The 13,344-nt window shown below is 42.8% G+C and overlaps 1 protein-coding gene and 1 pseudogene across 10 annotated transcripts in view; both read left to right on the top strand.

Moving 5' to 3' along the window:
* The window catches only part of EPB41L5 (erythrocyte membrane protein band 4.1 like 5), a 139,425-nt gene extending 135,588 nt beyond the window's left edge, over positions 1 to 3,837 (top strand). For all 10 annotated transcript variants that reach the window (XM_072757551.1, XM_072757548.1, XM_072757547.1 and 7 more), the window contains one exon: positions 2,924 to 3,837. In XM_072757551.1, coding sequence (XP_072613652.1) covers positions 2,924 to 2,990 — 67 coding nt within the window. In that variant the 3' untranslated portion in view covers positions 2,991 to 3,837. The remainder of the gene's footprint in view (positions 1 to 2,923) is intronic.
* A 7,722-nt stretch (positions 3,838 to 11,559) lies between these two features.
* Positions 11,560 to 11,791, top strand: LOC112934317 (heat shock factor-binding protein 1 pseudogene; annotated as a pseudogene).
* Positions 11,792 to 13,344: the final 1,553 nt, after the last annotated feature.

Raw genomic sequence — 13,344 nt, 5'->3', positions numbered from 1 at the left:
TTATTATTAAATACATACCAAGTAGAAATACAAATAATTGTCTATCAGAGGACATGTAGAAGAATGTTTACAGCAGGTATATTCATAATAGTCCAAGCTGAAAGCTTTCCAAAATCTCATTAATAGTCAACTACATAAATAGCAGTACAGATGAATCGTGTAAATGTAATTACGTTACAATAGTTTGCTATGTAATATATTTAGCATCTTAAAACAACACACATTTATAATCTCATTTTCTGTGGCTATAAAGTCTGGATACAGCTTTGCTGGGTCCTGCAACTACCACAAGCCCATTAGTTAGTGAATTTTGCCCATATATACAGTTTCCAAATGGCATTCTAGTCTGTCTTTCACTTTTAAGTATGAATAAGTGCTTCCCACATAAGTGTGAAGAGAGCCAAAGATTTTCAGATGTTTGAGGAAATACTGAAATAGGTAAACTGAAAAAGAAATAGGAAAGAAGGGAACATGAGCGTCAAAAACTTCACAAAATGATAATCTCATGAGAGGAGATGCTGCATCTATGCAACACTAACAGGAAATGTAAAAGAAAGGAAACAGAAAATGCAGTGTTCTTAGAAATTATTAACCATGTTAAAAATAAAAAAAATGCAGTGTTCTTAGAAATTATTAACCATGTTAAAAATAAAACCCAAAGAATGGGTGGAAGATTGAGGAAATCTCTCAAAAAGTAGAACAAAAAGATGAAAACTGAGATAGAAGAGATCCTTGGAGGATTGGTCCAGGTAGTCCAATATATCAATCATCAGAGATCTAGAAAGAACAGAGTAAATAAAAAATTGTTAAAGGAATTTAGATTTCTCAGAACAGAAGTACTTCAGTATTTCCTTTTAAGACTTTATTTATTTGAGTGAAAGAGAGAGAATGATCAAGGGGAAGGGCAGAGGGAGAGGAAGAAGCAGACTCTCTGCTGAGCAGAGAGCCCAGGACCCTGCTGAGATCATGACCTATGCCCAAGTCAGATGCTTAACCCACTGAGCCACCCAGGTGCCAGAAGTACTTGAGTTTTTAGATTAAATGGGCCTGAGTACCCAGCAAGGAAAGTAGACAACACTAAGGACCATCATGAAATTTCAGAAAGAGAGAGTGTAAGTCTTCAGAGAGAGGATAAAAAGAATACATGAAAGGATTGATAATCAGAATGACAGACTTCACTGAAAGAAAGAAGATAATAGAGCAATGCCTTCAGAATTCTGGAGTAAAATTATTTTTCCCCTAGTTTTTTTAAGATTTTATTTATTTATTCATGAGACACAGAGAGAGACACAGGTGATCATCCAAGAAGGAGGAAGACACAGGACCCAGGAAACAGGTGCAGGAACTGACCGGGAGAAAGGTGGAAGAAAGTCCTGAGGCAGCAGCTGCCTTGTTGTTTAGGAACAATTCTGTACAGATTTGAAGAGGGGAATATAAAGTTCCAGGAAGGATATTGCCAGGAAAAAACACAAACACATGGCCTACCCCACTTTTTAAAAAATTACATGACATAACTGAATGTACTTGGAAAGATCCATGCTTCTATCTGCAAACTTAAGTACAAATTAGAAATAAGTACAGAAAATGAAACAAACAGTCTCAACAAAAAAATGAAGCAGTTCTTCAGTCCAGGAGGAACAAATTATATAAGAAAAAATGTAATACACTTATATCAGTTGTGAAAATATTTACATAGTTAAAACAAACCCTAAATATTAATATGATGAAAATTGTTTGTTTAGCTATATTGAAAAGGTAGGAAGGAAAGATTGGGGGACTGATGAGTGGGCTCTAAGAATGGTAGTCCATGGCAAGAAGTTGTAGAAACAGGCCACTTGGACTTTTGCTAGTCGTGCATCACAATCACCTGGAGGGCTTATTAAAACAGCTTAAGAGAGCCTGGATGGTGTAGTTGGTTGAACATCCCGACTCTTGGTTTCAGCTTAGGTTGTGATTTCAGAATCATAAGACTAAGGCCTGTGTTGGGCTCCACGCTCAGTGCCCAGTGCAGTCTGCTTGAGATTCTCTCCCCCCCTCCCTCTCCCTCTGCCTCTCCACTAATGCTCTCTTTTTCTTTCTAAAGTAAATAAATAAATCATTAAAACAAACTGGGCCTCCTGTAAAGTGCCTAAGAATTTGCACTTATAACAAATTCCAGGGACTGTACTTAGAGAACCAGAGATACAGAAAAGTGAAGGAAAATGCCAGGAAAAAAATATTGAAAGTGTTTTGTCTCTGTATAGTAGAAATGGAGGGGGCTGGTACACATGACTGCTGTTTCAACAGTCAAGCTTGTTAGTATTTTCGACATGTTAAACTATATTCTTTGTAGTATATATTTTGACTGTTAAGTTTTAATGAAACTAAGGTAGATGACATGACGTCCTTGCCTCAGTTCATGCTCTTCAGCTATGGCAGAGACTTTCAGGTGCTCATGCAAAGCCCACATTGTTTTATTTTTCACATTAACTCTGACAGAGCAGATTAACTGGTGTGGGAACTCCCACAGCCATCTTGGGACTGTCTATGTAAAGTACAAAAGTATGTACCCACTTAACCTTGGTATTTCTTTTTTTTTTTTTTAACCTTGGTATTTCTTGAGCAAGTTTGCTGTCATGCTCTGCACAGTACTGTTCTTGCTATTCATAATAATAAGCCTGAATCATTAAGAAATGATTGTTTGGTATGTTTTATTCAGGGAAGTAGGGGAAATTGGTATCTTTAGATTTCAAGGTGACATATGCATCAGTTACCTAGAAAAGTCCCTTCTGTAAACATATCATTGCTAAATTAGGTGTTGCAACATAGTCATTTAGGTCAGTGATTTGCTTTCAATCTGCTCCATGTAGCACTGGTAGAGAAATGCATGGTGCTCCCACCCCTGTGGTTTCACGGAATAATAATCCCTCCTTTCTTTTTTCAGCTCTGTTCCAACTTTGGCAGGAGAAACTGTCTTGAAGCAGAAGTGTTTACTGACAACTGAGCTCTGAGGGATTGGCTCCTTCTCACCTATAACTGGAATGCCCAGCGCTCTGCAGCTGTCCTTCCTGAATCCATTTCTGCTGGAATTTGTCAGATTCAGGAGCTTGTCCTTACTTATGAGTAAAAAACCTCACCTCGATTTGACTTCAACTCAATGAAAAACATTTTCCGTCCAACTGGAAGGGTTTAATTACACTATATATTTGCCCAAATGAGGGTATCTGGTCTTTTACTTTCTGTGATTGTATTGAAGTTGTAAATTCCTGACACGGAATTATTTCCATGTGGTTTCCTTCAATCTCTTGTCTCCATCTAGTGGTTATAATTGTTCATAACCACCCATAAGCAGGCCATCTCTGGTAGTCGTAATAGCCTTAGGGTGAGTGTGCTTGATCTGAACACTTGTTAGAGAAGTTGCCCTTATCCATGCAATACTTGGAAATCAGAAGTTTAGGAAGTTAATGAGGACATCACATAGGTAGGTTGAGGCCTAATTGTTTACAATTATTACAGTACTAAAGAGAAGTTTAGAATACAGAAGATTTTCAAGTGTCTCATACTTTTGACTACTTACTACTGGCTATCTTAATACTCCTAAGTTGACCTCAAGGTAAGCTAAGCCTTGAAAAGAATATAGAGAAATCAATTGCACCTATCTTGTATCCTATTTTTTTCAGCCCTGCTTCCCCATAGGAAGCCGTCACATGTACCACACACATACTCTGTAACTTTTCAGACCAGACAGAGACAGCAGTGACTTCTCCACACTGGCACCAGTTTGGATATAGGCTCCGTTTCCTTTCAATATGAGCTGAATAAGTTTAGAACTTGTAAACTAAAGGAAACAAAACAAAATGAAAATACCAGGACAGAAAGAGGGAATCGGAGGTGGGGGGTTTGTTTCTTGAACACCTACCCCATCTGAAACTGTACTTAGCATACTGTAAGAACCTGGTATCTTACCTATGTTAGGTATTTTGTGCTAATTTTAAAAAGTCTGTAGAAGTTCCTTATCATTTCTGGTACAAAAAAAAAAAATTCTGGATGTTAAAGTAGCACATTTGCATATAGAAAATGAGTGTAAAAATAACCACTTGCAATCCTGATATCCAGAAAAACATTCTTATTTTAGCTTTAAAACTTCAGAATGCAGAAGGTAAACTACAATTGCTACTGGAAATGAGAATGAGGTGGAGACCATGTTGGCATCCTTGTTAATCCCAGTGATCAAGGATTGATGTCAAACTATACCTCCTGGGAGTTGATGTTTAGTTTTCTGCCCTGTATTATGTATATAATTGGGTGTTAATTTATATTGCTCAGCACAAGAGAACATCCAGCTTTGTGATCTTTAAAACATCATGGTTTGGACTGTCCTGGGTTCCCTATAGCATAATCATTTGCTCAGGCAAACACACACACTAGTGTCTGATTGGAAAGCTCAGGAATTTTAATCCCTGTTTCCCAGGGAGCTGTAGAGTTTGGAAACCACTTTTGCACAGAACAACTTCGCTAAAGGAAAGAAAGTTGGCACTTCTTGCTGGCTGCCTCCCCTTAGCCATTATGCTGAGCTTGTGAATTTCATTGGCAGAGCTTTTGCCAATTCTTTATTGTAAAACAAATTTTCTTGAAGCTGTAAGTGATACCTATACTTGACCAGGGGCCTGACTCGAAGCACGCTGGACTGACTGGACATCAAATTTTCAGTGTGCTGACAATGCTGGATGTACTGAAAGGTTAAAGTTGTGCATCTAACCACAAAGCCGCTAAGGCATTACTGCTAGCTTGGAAGACCTAAACGTCCTATCCTGTTTAGGAGGTAGCACCATACTTATTTTAAACTTTTTAAAATCTAAGAATAAGTTGTTGAAAATATTCCATAGCCTCTGTGTCTTTGGGTACCTATTATTCTTACTAGTTAGCATATTGATAAGTACTTTCTTAAAATTTACTTAAATCTCAGTCTAAAATGGGGAAATTTTGTCTTTTGGCCTGACACAAAGTGGTAAATATGGAGATTAATACTTTAATGATGAATTAGCCCTGACAGTTCAGATACCTGTCAAGTATAACTTCCCTGTCACTACTGCTGCTGATGCCTTCCCCAGAGTTGCTGTAACACTGATCTTGTTCCTGCTTTTCTGAGGGGAGAGGGGAGAGAATGGCGGGACTGCGGGGCTCAGGAAATCTGAATGTGTCTGAGAGGGAAGGGAAAAGTCTGTCTCTGTGATGAGAGAATATATATATGTGTGTGTGTATATATATATATATATATATATATATATATATATATATATATATATATATATATGAATCTGTAAAGAATGTGAGCAGGGTGAGATTTGAGATAAGATTGAAAAAGAGGGCAGGTTGATTACCTTGAAGTGGAAAGAGGGACAGCTCTGTTGGCCCTACCCTGGGGGGCCTTCAGGGCATAGTCCTCCCCTACAAAGGTTAAAACCCACCTGCACATCCGAATCATCTGATAAACTCACTAAAGCTCTGACCCACAGATGAGATGAAATAGCCCTACTGGCTGTTCAAAATGACAGCTAGTTGGGCAGGAAGTTTTTTTTCTATCTAGAATGAGGTTCCCAGGCACCTTAGTAAGTGTAGCTAAAAAGAAATATTGGCAACGTTTAAGTCAGAAGTAATGAGAACGGTTGCAAAGAGAGGAAGAACAATAGCTTATTTGAGGGCTCCAGCTAGGAAGCTGTGAGCATTCTTCTGTTTCAAAGTATTTGGAGGTGATTTATAGCTGAGATAACAGACCGGGATTGGCAACAAATAACAGAAGGCTGTTAGCCACAAGCTTAGCTAGTCTGTGGTTACTTTCTTCCCATATTTTCCAGTACCAGATTTGACTGTAGTAACTCATTAGGGTCAGCGATAATGGAACTTGTGACTGGGAGCAGATTTAGGCTGGCGCTGAGAGAGTGGCAGGGCTTCTTTTGTTGTTTTGCCACATCTCATGGGTCTGTGGGGGCTTGCAAGGAGTGGATTGTTGCTGCCCATCTCCTGGCTTACTGAGTGCTCCGTCCCAGGAACGCTTAGTACAGTGTCATGCAGTAGGCATCTGTGGCAGGCCTTGGGAGAGCAGAAAGGAGAGGAACCTGAAATCAGGCCATTTGACAGCACTGGTAGGGAAAGGGAGAGTTGGCATGGAGGTTTAAAATAAGATTATTAGGTTTCAGCTTTCTGCCCTCAACTCTTCTTCTGAACTTGTAAAATAATAAGTGAGATCCTATTTCTTACTATTGTCAGTAGTATCACCTTTGTATACACTGGAAGGGCTCATGGTTCTTGCCCTTCAAGAAACACTGCTGAACAAAGGAATGATTAGATTCCTTTGGTCTTGATAAGTTTAGACATACCTTTAACAGCTTTCCTAAAATGTTTATATTGTTTTAAGAAAAATTCTATTTAAAAATATTTCTTACAGCCTACTGTTTCTCTGCACCTGTATCTGCTTTTGCACAATCACAGATGATTTGTGGACAATTAAGGATGAAAGCCCTGGGTTGTTCCTTGCATCTTGACTGCTGGTTCTCTAATGCTTCCCAATTCTGGCTAAAACTGGTGCCCCTGTCTTCTCTTATATAAGCCTCAGAATGAAAACTCAGAGGAAATTCAAACTCAGAGACTTTGCTAGAACAGAATTATTTGGCAATCACTTACATAGAGAAAAATCTTCCATATTTTTCTATAAGTAAGGGTCTTGAGAAGCAAAGTTTTTGTCTTCTCATCTAGAGCAGAAATGAGCAAAGTTTCTCTGTGAGGAGCAGAGGTAGTTAATACTTCACTCAGCTGTGCGGCTGTAGCACAAAAGCAGCACTGATGATAGTATGTGCATGGGCTGCCTGTGCTCCACTGAAGTTTCATTTACAAAAACAGGTGCTGACTCCAGTTCCACACTTGGTGGCGTGGCAGCATGGCTCCCCGGAGTCACGCAAGTATTCCCATAGGTTCTTCGTAGCCTCTGGATGTTGACATCCTCATTTGCACATGGATAGGGTGCAGTCCTGGGTCTCCCGCTCGCTCGGAGAGTCTTTTGTGAGGCCTCCCCAGTTTGTAACCAATCTTGCCTTCAGCCTTCCAGTTGCTTAGAAGCCTGGAATCTTCTGCAGATTGAAGAATGTACATTTCCATATTATGTCCTTTTTTCCTGTCAGAAATGTAAACTCTCTGATTTTACAATGATCAGAAGACAGCTGGAAGCTTTTCTTATCTATCAGCCTTCAGGATGAGGAAGTTTGTTTGGATTATAGAAATTTGTCCTGAGCCGAAGTCTTCCTGTGTTAACATGTCGGCAGAGCAGTAATTATTTCCAGTTCTAAGATAGGATACAGGAGTCTCTTTATCACATTGCTTGGGACAATAATTCAGTCACTTCCCAGGATTTCTCTTTATCAGGGAGGTGTTTTAGCACAGTTCCCTTGATCTTTTTATTTTCATGAGTAAATGTTCTTTTCTCATATGATAGTTCAAAGGACCTCACTAACTATTTGTGTTTACTTTTTATATGTGTAAAGCTTTGCAGTAGCTCTTAGAGTGTAATTTATTTTTATATCAAGTGCACTATTTGTTGTGTTCCACAGTTTTATATGACTTGTATTAGAAGCACTGCATTGAACTGAGTTGTTTGTATACTGACATGAGAACCATAGATGTGACCACAAATAAAGCTTTTGTGAAACATTTATGTTCTTATGAGCTGTTTTCAGTTTATTGGAAGTGTAATACCTACATGCTGCCCGTTTTCTGTCCTCAATGCAATGGTTTAGATCAGAGCTGCTGTTGGAAGCCATGAACAGAAGCAACACCAGTTTTTAGTGTCCATTTTACTATGTATGGTACAAATTTGGGAGTAGAGGCATTTCCTTTTTTTTTTTTTTTTAAGATTTATTTATTTATTTATGAGAGAGAGAGAGCGAGGCAGAGACACAGGAGGAGGGAGAAGCAGGCTCCATGCCGGGAGCCCGACGTGGGACTCGATCCCGGGACTCCAGGATCGCGCCCTGGGCCAAAGGCAGGCGCTAAACCACTGAGCCACCCAGGGATCCCCAGTAGAGGCATTTCCAAAGTTTAAAGACCTCATTGGTCATTCGCAGCATATCCTGGAAGGCCCAGCGGTTGTTCCCAGGAGCAGTGTGGTCAAAACACAGCTCTACTACTCAATGCCAGGGGACCTTGAATAAATTACTTAACACACTTGCACCTCAGTTACTTTGTCTGGAATGGGATGGTACATTGTATGCTGTGCAGCGTCTGGCAGAGAGTAGTAGATGTCCCCCATCATACCGTCCTAGTGAAGAACACTGATACTGGCCAGAGTCCCACACACCACAGGAGCTCGGTGAGGTTTTTGAGAACAGTCTCTTTCCCGCTCCCCTACTCTCCCTTTCACCCAGAAGACAGGTAGCATTGGGGCTTGGAAACCAAGGAGGTGTTCCTCGGCTCTACTCTGATGGGCAGGGTGAGGCAGGAATGCTGGAAGCTCTCAAAGACATCTGGCATTAAGCAACCAAAACACTGTAAACAAAAGGACAAGATCGGGAGCTCTCTGAATGGAGAGGATGAGCAGAAGTGTGGACTCCTGGTACCAGCAGAAAAGCTCCGGCTACTCCCTGACGTTCACCCTACAGGCAGGGGGCACGGACTGGCCTTCAGGGTTGGAGAGGGCAGGACACTGAGAAGGCTGTGGATCCCCAGAGGAATGGTTAATGGGCTACCAAACCAATCACAGCTTTGGGAGAAGATACTATATGTCAGTTGTTAAAATCTGAAGAAAACTGAGAAAATTCAGGAAAGTAGACTATAGCTGAATAATTGCTCTCTAAGTGTTGGAGATTTTTTTTTAAAAAAATGTATGTTTATACTCCAAAAAATTTTTTTTCACATTATTTGTTCTTACAATATTAAATATTTTTAAAAATGAACCCAGCATGCCACCCAGAAAGGGCTTTTTTTTTTTTTTTTTTTTTAGCACCAAGAAAAGGCAAGGAGGGGCCGAAGGGGAGCTCAGGTCAGTAAGGCCCAAGAAAATGAGCTCAGTGTTGGTTTGGGGGCAGTGTGGTGGGCTTAGGGTGATTTGTCCAAGTAGACATGCTACCCAACTGGGCTTAAGTTCCAAGGTTCCATCCTGGAGGGGAGACCCAGAGGAGCACAGAGCAGCCTTCTCTCCACAGTGGGGTTGCTCATGTCCTCGTGGGCCCTGGTGGCCACTCCCCAGCTGTCCGTGGGGTACCCTTCATGCCTCAAAGTGCATCATGCAAAGATCAGTGCTAGTTTCATGCTCTCGAGCTACAAAATTAGGATGTTGGGGTGGGAAGTAGAATTTCAGGATGACCTAGCTCCTCAGTACCTAGATCAGAAAAGCGGTCCAGAAAGGGAAAGGCACTGGCCCTTGGTCACAGGGCCAGGAGTGGGAATTCCCTGCTCTCCTCTCACCCACTTCCCTCAGCACTGCTAGTCTTGGCTCATTAGGTCACGGTTCCCTCAGAGCATAGTCTCACTTTTTCTGTCCAGAATTCCCATGGGAGAAGCTTGCCCATTTCAAACCTCTGGCTCTGAGCAAAGTCTCCTCAGAAAGAAACCACAGCATGGATCTGGAGCGACCCACTCACCTCTGCCACCCTCTAGTGCTCCAGAGGCCATGGAACAGCCCCTTTCCTCTTCCCTGGGGGGCAGGCAGTAGCCCTACCTTGGATGGATCCGTCCACATCACCACCTGCTCCCAAATCCCACTGGTCCTGTCCCTTCAAGAGCTCTGAGTATCGTCTAGCTGTCAAACCAGCAGGATAGGTGTTCATGGGAAAGTTCTACCCGGGGGCTCTCACAGGGGTTCTCACAGGGGTTCTCAGGGCTCTCACATAGTTTGCCATTGACTACTTTTCTCTACAAAAATCTTTAACATTTAAAAGAAAGATTCATAAACGTTTTACATTAGATCCTCACACCTTATATCATAGTTATAAATTTGCTTTTTGGCCAACCTCTCCCCATTTCTCCCAACACCAGCCCTTGGCAACCACCATTCTACTACTCTCTTCTTGAGTTGGCCTTTTTTAGACTTTACGTATAAGTGATATAATTCAGTGTCTTTCCCTGCCGGACCTATGTCACTTAGCATAATGCCCTCAAGTTCCATTCATGCTGTCACAAATGGCAGGATTTCCTTCTTTCTCATGGGTGATATTCCACTGTCTATATGACACATTTTCTTTAGCCATTCATCCACTGATGAATTTAGGTTGTTTCCATTTCTTGGCTATTGTGAATAATATCACTGGTTCTTAATGTAGGTTAAAGACTGTCTTACACATCTGGACATGCAGGTAGTTTGTCTAGTTCCATGTGCTCATTGATCCCTTAGGGACCCTCACAGGAGCTGGGTTAATGATGGGAATATCTGGCCAGAAGAGATTTTTATTTGTTTTTTTGTTTTTTTGTTTTTTTGTTTTTTCAGAAGAGGTATTGATCACGGAGAGGGATGGAGAGAAGGAGGGGTTCTCCTAGGCTCCTCTCACACTGTCTGCTGCCCTGGTCAACAGCACAAGCTCAGCAGATGCTCGCTTGGCCAAGGCCTAAAGGCTTGCTGAGTACTCAACCTAGAATAGTCAAGAGCACAATACATTAGGCCAACTGTTGAATTATAAATAAAAGGATAAAAATATACCCTACTGGAGCCCCGTTCATTGGCCTTTCTGCCTTGGGCTTGTACATGGGGGTGAGACTAGTGCCCGCCTCATGGTGTGGTGAATGTTAAATGAGTTAATACCAGAATCCATCTGTGAGCTGATGCGTCTCCACCCCAAGTCCCAATCTCCAACCCAGATATCTGCCTGCATCCCCTCCTGGCTCCACATGGATGTTACGCAAGCAGCTCAGACTCAGCCTATCATAAGCCAGACTTAAAGTCTCCCAAAGCCCCCATCCCCACACATGCCCCAACGATGGCTTCTCGTGACCCAGGTCACAGTGAGTTGTTTACTTGCCCGTGATTCCTCTCTCTCCCCTCCCACGTCTGATCTAAAGTCCTGCCAGATCTGTCTCTGAGGTGCCTCCTCATTTTTGCTGCTACACCCCTTGACCCAAGTCAGCATCTGGCTTGAGCTCAGGCAATTGCCTGTGTTGGGTGAATTTATTTTCTAACTATAGCCAAAAATGAGGTCATGCTCCTCTGCCTTGAAACCATAATGGCTTCCCATTGCCCAGAACAAAAAATCCAAACTCCTTTGATGGCTTCCATGGCATGGTCTTTGGCTGTGCTGCTTCCATTCCTTTGGGTGACCTGCACTCCCTCTCACAACTGGGCCTGTCCTCCTTCTACTGGGAACTTGGTGGCCCCAGGCCTTGTGCCTTGAGGCTTCTTGTTTAGGGTTCAGGTTGCGTATTACTTCCTCCAGATGTTGCCCTGAGCACTCCAATATCATCCCCTCTCTACTGTCACCACCTTTGTGAGTTAACTGCCTTCCTGATAATATAAGCTTGTTCTTTGCTGCGTTGGGCGACCCAGCATGCTGCACGGCGTGCAGTTGGTGTTCAAGTGTTTGTTGAATGAAGGACACTGGGGACATGGCTGAGTCTGACCCTAAGACCATGCAGGATCACACCTCAGTGGCACAGACATTTCCTGCAACAGATGCTAGATAAATTTCAGACCATGGCCAACCAGATCATTGGAAGGATTGATGACATGAGTGGTCACATTGACGACCTGGAGAAAAACATTGCAGACCTCATGACACAGGCTGGGGTGGAAGAACTAGAAGGTAAAAACAAGATACCTGCCACACCGATGAGTTGAAGGTTGCTAATTTACACTAAAATCTGGAACACCGTTTTTACAAGCCAAGAGAAGAGTGAATGGCTTTCTGAAGCAACTAGTATGTGTAGACATATTTTCTGTTACAAAGTGTGTGTCTTTTTTAACACATATTATATAGTTTGTAGAGTGATTCCTCTCCCCCGCCCCCAACCTCCCCACCCAGTTTCTTGAACATGGTAACTTCACATCTTGGACTTTGGTCAGTTGTGCTGTTAAATATTAAACACTAAAACTCTGATGGTTCTTGCATAAAAGTGTCAAATTTTTTATTGTAAAAAAAAATTTGTTGAATGAATATTGAACTGATTAAGTACCCACCATGTTCACGGACCCCACCAGGGCCTTCATTTAGGTTTTCCCGTTTGCACCTTACCACAACTTCTGTGGTCTTACAAAAGCACCAGGAAGTCCGGCTGCCAGTGGGTGTTGGACCAGGAGTTGGCCCAGGCCTGACACTAATGCCTGAAATCAGCATATCCCAACCCTCAGGCACTTACACACAGGTCATCAATTGTCCTGGTTTTCCTGGGACTGAGAGGGTTCCTGGGACATGGAACACAGTGCTAAAACCAGGAAAGTCCCAGGCGCATCAGGACAATTTGTCGCTCACTGTATTAACAGGCCACAGTGTTGTCACATCGGTATGTTACTTAGAACTTACTCTAGCATTACTGTTTTTACGAACTTGCTTTTACACGGCCTTATCCTAAGACATAAATCACAGCTGTGACAGATGGTTATAGTTCGGCCAATGTGCAATAAAATGGGCACAATTATTAAAAGGACAAGTGGTTTGTCTGTTTGTCGTATAAAGCTGCCTTGCAGAGCGTCAAGGGTGAGCCTGGCCTGCTTCGGGAAACCCCGTCCACCTGTCCTTCCCCAGACCCACGATCTGTCTTCCTGCCTCTGAGCGGTTCCCAGGATGTGCTTGCCCGCTGGTAATAGGTCTGGGGGGTCGGTGCTCACTGGCCTCACCGTCGTGTGAAGTTATCTCCTTGGGTTCACAGCCTTCCCACGAGGCTGTTAGACTAAGAAACCAGTGAGTGGGCATCCTAGTAATGACATCTGGGTGCGTGTCGGGGGTGATGGTAAGCGTGTGCCTGGGCCATAGATGGCACACTTGTCACAGTCAGGATATGAACCCGGCTCTGCTGTGGCTACTATCCCGGCAGAGCCAGCGCAGGTTCAGCTCTCTATGAAGATCGGTTCCTCTGAGCTAATCCTGGCACCTCCGTCTGCTCCTTTCTCAGTCAGTGCTAAGGCCTTATGCCTCGGCCCCTTTCCCCTTTGCCTTGACACTTGCCTCGTCTGGGCGCTGCCTGCGGTCTAACCGGCCCTCTCCACCGGCTCCATCCTTGGGACAGGGTGGAAAACTCGGCCTCAGTGAAAGTCGCTCCAAACTAACCTATTTGCAATTCGGCATGAAAGAGGATGCACGGGGTTTTGCAGCATCCTCTGACTTCTGAGCGGGTCTGGGTTTAGGGTGAGGTGAGTAGGGTGCCTACAGCATACAATTAAGGAGGTGCTTACTC

The sequence above is a fragment of the Vulpes vulpes genome, chromosome 5 (genome assembly GCF_048418805.1).
Source record: "Vulpes vulpes isolate BD-2025 chromosome 5, VulVul3, whole genome shotgun sequence".
In the NCBI taxonomy this organism is placed as follows: Eukaryota; Metazoa; Chordata; class Mammalia; order Carnivora; family Canidae; genus Vulpes; species Vulpes vulpes.
The sequence above is the reverse complement of the archived record's forward strand: the minus strand, read 5'-3'. Positions and strand labels throughout refer to the sequence as shown.